General features: G+C 36.4%; 1 protein-coding gene across 1 annotated transcript; it reads right to left on the bottom strand.

The window, feature by feature from the left end:
• Positions 1-544: 544 nt before the first annotated feature.
• On the bottom strand, positions 545-3180 carry LOC149398384 (premnaspirodiene oxygenase-like). Its single transcript, XM_089614575.1, has 4 exons — positions 2815-3180; positions 1991-2320; positions 1767-1949; positions 545-1177 (listed from the first exon to the last, which is right to left on the bottom strand). Exons 1-4 carry the CDS (start codon positions 3178-3180, stop codon positions 545-547), a joined length of 1512 nt encoding a protein of 503 aa, XP_089470701.1.
• Between the last annotated feature and the right edge of the window lie 3844 nt (positions 3181-7024).

Below are 7024 nucleotides of genomic sequence, written 5' to 3'. Positions count from 1 at the left end.
AACATCGATGAAAAATCAATAAAAAGAAAATTCGTGAGACTTTATTTATTTTAGTGTATAATGTCGTCATTTTAATAAAATAGAGAATATAAATTCGAAATTTTTTAGAATCAAATATTAAGCTCGATATTTCACTGAAACATAAAATATATATGTCTTTTCCCTATCGAAAATCATTTCCCGTCCTTCACATCGATTTTCGTACTTTGATAATTCAAAAACTACGACGGTATAACTCTAGCTCAAAATTGCTTATAAGGAATTTGCGTTCATCGTTTTTAATGAAATTAATTTGAAGAAGTCCACGCCTTATATAGTCGTGGCAGGGTCGTAGGGCTATTTCCCAAATAAAATATCCGAATATTTCCGGTCATCGAACCCATACGCATTATTTTGGGATACATTAATGTCATTTCTTCCAAATGCCGTTTATTCAACACAGTAACTCATTAGAAATAATTGAAAGGCTACAAGTCTTGGTCCAATATTAGTCTAATAATAACGAAACCACAACACAATAAACATATATAGTACTTCCAACTATTCAATGATAAAAAGGAACAGCTTTCAATCGCAGCCTTTGTTTCCTTCCCACGGTGACACCAAACGCCTCGGTCATATCAAGACCATCTACGTCGTTCCCTCCCGGGAGTTCCCAATCAAAACTATAGAGAAGGCTCGCGAGAGCGAGCTCAACCACCGCGAGACCAAACGAAATCCCAGGACAAACTCTTCTCCCGGCCCCGAACGGAATGTACTCAAAGTTAGTCCCTTGATAGTCGTAATACTTATTAGACCCGGGCTCGAATCTCTCGGGACGAAAAATCTCTGCGTCCTCACCCCAAAACTCGGGGTCTCTCCCGATAGCCCACCCGTTGACTATGAGTTTGGTGTTCTTCGGAATGTCGTAACCCCCGACCCGGCACGCCTCTCTGCTCTCCCTCGGGACCAGCAGAGGCGCCGGAGGGTGTAACCTTAGGGTTTCCTTGATGACCAGTTTCAAATAACTCAGCGAATCGCCGATATCGCTCTCGCGGATTGTTTCAGTCTTCTTTCCTTTGAGAGTTTGTCTTACCTCCGCTTGCGCTTTTTTCATCACCCTCGGATTTTTCACCATTTCCGCCATCGTCCATTCGGCAAGCGTTGCCGATGATTCTGACCCGGCCGCGAACATGTCCTGAGGATATTGAGCATTAAAAAAGGAGCATATGATAACATTTAAGTATTTTTTATTTTGGTTAAGTAAAATGTTCATGTCTAAATTAAACAGCGTCGGCTACATTTTTAATTATTAGTTTTGACCTTATTTGACGCGCTAAAGATATTCTCATTCACATGCAAACGATGGTACGCAACTAATGTGCGTGAATTATTAGAACAGATCACACAAATATATATATATATATATATATATATATATATATATATATATATATGTATATATAAGTTTGTAACGTGAACAACTATACATATATATATATATATATGTATATATAAGTTTATAACGTGAACAACAATATATATATATCTATATATATATATATATATATATATATATATGTTATTCCCTCTGATCTTTATACTTGAATTTTGTTTTCAACCAAGAATATGGTTTTTTTTTTCCTTCTTAATTTTTAAAAATTACAGAAACAAAAAAGAACACAAAAGATTAGCAAATAACAAGCACTACTTATCGTTAATAGTGTAAAAATCAAGGAGAATGATATATTGTGTTTTTTCGTGTGTAATATATTGTAAGTACTTACAAAGATGACAGCTTTGATATGTTGGGTGGTGATAGGAATGTGAAGGTTTCCACTTCGTTGGAGCTCCAGCAGAACATGGAGAAGATCTGCATTGTCGTATTTGTTGTTGTTTCCGAACCGCCGTTGGTCGAGCACGGACTGAAGAGCGCCATCGAGCCGGCGGTGAATCTTCTCGAGCCGACCCTTCAAAGCCTTTTCCTCAGAAACCTCAGCGAAGGGAACACGTCAACGAGGCAAAACCCTCCGGCCACCGCCGCCCCTTCCCTGAAAAACGATGCCAGCTCAGCACCGTCCTCGAACTTCTTCCCGAACGCCGACCGGCTCGTCACCGCGATCGTCAGCTCCGAGAATCTCCCGCTCAGATCCACCGATCCAGAGATTTTGGACGAGGCTCGAACGGAGTCGACCATGGCCGAGACCTCTTCGTCTCTGAGGCGCGAGAAGGATCGGACCCTCTTCGCGCTGAGAAGCTCGAGTACGCACACTTTTCTCATCTGCCTCCAATACTCACCGTACGGAGCGAATCCCACGTCCAGGTCGCCGTACGCGCCGACCTGGGCGATGGAGCTTGACGGGTTATTTTTTTTTTTTTAAAGTAAGAATTTTTTTTTTTTCCATCAGAAATGTAAATTATGCAAATATAAGCTTAGGAGGAACTAATAATTTGTAAATTTTGAAGATAAAAATAAATATACAAAATTAGAAAGTGTAAGAAAAAAAAAATCAGTCGCGACGGAGCCAAAAACGTATAGTAATATTATGGAGATTAATATGCGAACAAAAGTTCACAACAGATTATAACAAATTTTTAGGGCTAAAAATAAAAAAATAAAAAAAAGTTTTAAAGCTTAAAAAATTAACGTAGTATTTTATTGGTTCCGTCATTGGTTCCAGTTACGAGTCACGACTCGAATCATCTACGACCGTCGTGATTTTTTTAATCTAAAGTCAGAGACATTACTTGAATAAGAGTAAAACAAATATTAAGGAAACGGTATTTAGAAGGACTTAAAGCCCTTTGTGGAAGAAAAAAAAAACAAGCTCGGACCTCGTTGACGAACGGCTGAGGCCTCTGTGCGAAGACCAGGTCGTGGGTCTTCATGACCTCCTTCACGGCGGCCGGAGAAGAGACCACCACGGCGGAGATTTCCCCGAGCTGGAGGTGCATCACCGGGCCGTGTTTCCGTGAGAGCTTCCGCAGGGTTCGGTGAGGGAGAGGCCCCCCCGCGGCCACGTTGTGGAGGTTTCCGATGATCGGAAGCTTCCGCGGACCCGGGGGTAGTGATAGCGACGTCTTCTTAGAAGAAGGTCTTGTGTTGGAATACGCTAACAGGAACAAGGTGGTTGTGACGATGAGGAGGGAAATAGCGGTGGTTGATGATAGGGCTGAATAGTCATTATATTGGACCTCCATGACCATACCATACGGTTCACTTATTACAAAGTTTGAGCTAAGTATAATTCGTATCGCGACTCACCATATCTTGTTTTGTTCTATATATAGATATCCGCTCGTTGACTAACAATTGACGACGGCGATAAGATTTTTTTTTATTATATAAAAGGCAAGGGGAAGCATTTTTTTATTTATTGGTTTCACATCTGACGATGGCGATAAGATTTTTTATTGGTTTCACATCTGACGATGGCGATAAGATTTTTTATTGGTTTCACATATGACGTTAGCCATATGATTTTTTTTTTTTTTTTTTTTTTTTTTTTTTTTTTTTTTTTTAAGATTATGCCCATACTTCGTGTTTTTTTTTTTTTTTTTTTTTTTTTTTTTTTTTGGAGATCATGCCGATACTTCGTTGATACCTATGAATATAATAATTTTTATAATTTTTTGTACTTTTAAATTATTTTCATTAATTTTGTATGTAGATAATTTAAAATTGTTTTAATTATTTTCCAAAAATTTCTCAAGATTTGGTTATGAAGATATTTTGGAATTTAAAAAGATAATTTTCAGTAAGTAGCCCTACTAATACATTAAATTGTTCGTATTTTAAAACATCTAAGAGTTTGTGCTTTTCTTACGGTTTTCTCAATCTCTTTTCGTAGCAATCAATTTTGAATTTGTATGCTTTGCTTTTCAATAAAATTTGTCAATGATAACTATTTAACGTTTTTATTATGAAATAGAATTTTGATTTTCTAACTTGTTTATGTTATATTCTGTTGTACAAGTTATTTTCGATGGAATTATATCCGAATTCCTCTGCTCTACCCTCATTTGTTAAGTTAGGTCAGTTTTTATCTTGATCTTATTTTTCTGATTATTTTGTTTTATGCTCGTGTTTCATGTTCATGAACCAATTTTTTCGTGATTTAAAAAACAATTAATTCAGATGTCAAAAATTTTAGTCTATTTTTTTCTAGTTGAGTTGTTCGAAACATTCAATTTTTTGGATATATTTCTCTAGATAAAAGCATATTGGTCAATGTTTTTGAGCTTATAGCTATTAGAAATAAGTTTCAGTTTAGGTGGCCGGATCTAACAAAACTAGGTATTCTCTTGTTTTCTGCAAAATTCCACGTAATTGGTGATTAGTGCATCTTGTGAGCTAGGATGTTTAGGAAGCAGCAAATCATTCATTCTTACACCGTTGAAGTTGTTTCATCTAGACATTGGCAAAATTCCACCTGAAAACGAGCGACGCCAAGCCCTATTACTTGAAACACGAGTGGCGCTAGTCTAACACGTGAGGCATCGCTTAGAAAACGAGCGATGTAAAGCCCTATACCGTCGCTTTTTTTAAACTGATGCTCCATCGTAACGTAGCGCCAAATCTGACGTGGCGCCACATTGAGCATCACTTTTTAGAAAACGAGCGATGTAAAGCCCTATACCGTCGCTTTTTTTAAACTGATGCTCCATCGTAACGTAGCGCCAAATCTGACGTGGCGCCACATTGAGCATCACTTTTTAGAAAACGAGCGATGTAAAGCCCTATACCGTCGCTTTTTTTAAACTGATGCTCCATCGTAACGTAGCGCCAAATCTGACGTGGCGCCACATTGAGCATCACTTTTTAGAAAACGAGCGATGTAAAGCCCTATACCGTCGCTTTTTTTAAACTGATGCTCCATCGTAACGTAGCGCCAAATCTGACGTGGCGCCACATTGAGCATCACTTTTTAGAAAACGAGCGATGTAAAGCCCTATACCGTCGCTTTTTTTAAACTGATGCTCCATCGTAACGTAACGCCAAATCTGACGTGGCGCCACATTGAGCATCACTTTTTAGAAAACGAGCGATGTAAAGCCCTATACCGTCGCTTTTTTTAAACTGATGCTCCATCGTAACGTAGCGCCAAATCTGACGTGGCGCCACATTGAGCATCACTTTTTAGAAAGTGACGCTCTAGAGCAAGAGCGTAAGCCGATATAACAGCGCTCGAAAAGCGCGCAAATTACCTACTGCGTCGCTTTTTGAGTGCCGTAAATAGCCCATTAACAGTGATAAGTGAGTGCTTTAATATGGAGTTTTACAGTGGTCAAGTTGACCATATTGTTGGAAGGAAGTTTTGGGTATAGGTGGATAAAGTGTTTAAATATTTTGGGTGTTTGAGGAAGATGTTTGGAAATTTAGAGGCTTAGGTATTAAATAGAGAGATAGAGAATTTCTTTGTAGAAAAGAGAACTTTCTATTTCACTTGATTCAAAAATGTAAAATTACATCTCTATTTATACTAGTCTATGGAAAAGTCTAGATATAACATTTTTTAGAGAATTCTCCTAATTAATTACTATATTATAAATTACAGGATTATTCTAGAATTTATTCTCTCTAAGCACCCTACACATATCATGAATATTCTAGATAATATGACAACTAAAATAGGTTCAAAATACTAAAGGCCCAAACTACAACTAGAAATATCTAGGCTCAAATACTATAACCTAAATCAAGTTTAATTATTCAACACATGTGCCTCCTAAAGACGTCATTGATCATATGCAAACACATTTCAAAGTTAGAATTTCATACTATAATGTATGGAGGGGTATGGATTTTGCCTTAAAAGAAGCATGATGTTCTCATAATAATTCAATGATAACAAAAAAGAATTCAGTTGCTGTTTTGTTCTTTTCTTTGTTTGCTGTGTCAATATGTTTTTTGAAAGCTGGATTATATTTTTTTGACAATATATACACCATAATTGTAAACTATGTTTCTAATGCAGGACACTTACTCTTCTTTTGAAGTTGAACCTGATGGAGTATTCAGATTTTTTTTTTTTTTTCACTGTACTCGAGCTTCAACTAAAGGCTAGAAACATATTGTCATATAGTGATCTATACATTTGGATGGTACTTTCCTAAAAAGGAAAGTATAATGGGACTTTATGAGCTCTACTGGAATGGACGGCGACAATCACATCATGCCTTTAGTTTTTGAGAACGTAGATAATGAAAATGATCATTCATTATGCGAATTTTTTTAGAATCTAAAAAAAGCGATAGGCGGCGATCGTGAAAACTTTGTGATTGTTTCGAATAAAAACACTTCGAATCATAAGGATGCATTAGATGTGTTCCCGTGTGTCAAGTATGGGATATGCATTAACTTGCATACCAAGTTCTTCTGACGTAAATATATGGATATTTTTATTAAGTGCGCGAAAGCATACATGCATGAAGAGTATAATTATTTTATGGAGAAATTAAGTAGCAAATAATCGGGAATTAAAAAATAACTCGATGGACGCTAAACTTGAGTTGTGATACAAATTGATGACGATCAACATATATTGGAATGCATGCACTCAATGCTAAGAGAAACTCAAGATTGGTTGGTTTACATTCACAAAAAAATTAATTGACATTCCATAAATTCACAATTAATATCGTCTAATTACTTACTTGTAGCTAGGAATGTGCATGGTCCGGTCTAATCTAAAACCAAACCGGACCGTTTGAAAAACTTTAGACCAAATTGGACCGCTTTAGAATATAAACCAATTCCGACCAATCCATTTTAGACCGGTCCGATCCGATATTGACCGTTTTAAGTAAAACAAATTTAATTTTTGTACAAATTTAATTAGATATAGTAAAAAAGAATAAATATATAAATATTAACATAAACATATATTAATTAAAATGTCTAACTCAAATTAGTTCATTCAAATTATTTAAAATAAAATGAAATAAAAACCATAAAAATTAAGATCGGTTCTGATCCAATCTAAACCGTGGTCATAAGTTTTCAAATTGGACTGGACCATTTTAGATTGGTTCAAAAAATCAG

This window comes from Urtica dioica, chromosome 5 (assembly GCF_054948205.1).
Source record: "Urtica dioica subsp. dioica isolate 48M chromosome 5, U.dioica_male_clone48M_v1_H2, whole genome shotgun sequence".
Lineage (NCBI taxonomy): Eukaryota > Viridiplantae > Streptophyta > Magnoliopsida > Rosales > Urticaceae > Urtica > Urtica dioica.
This window is presented reverse-complemented; position numbering and strand designations above follow the sequence as displayed.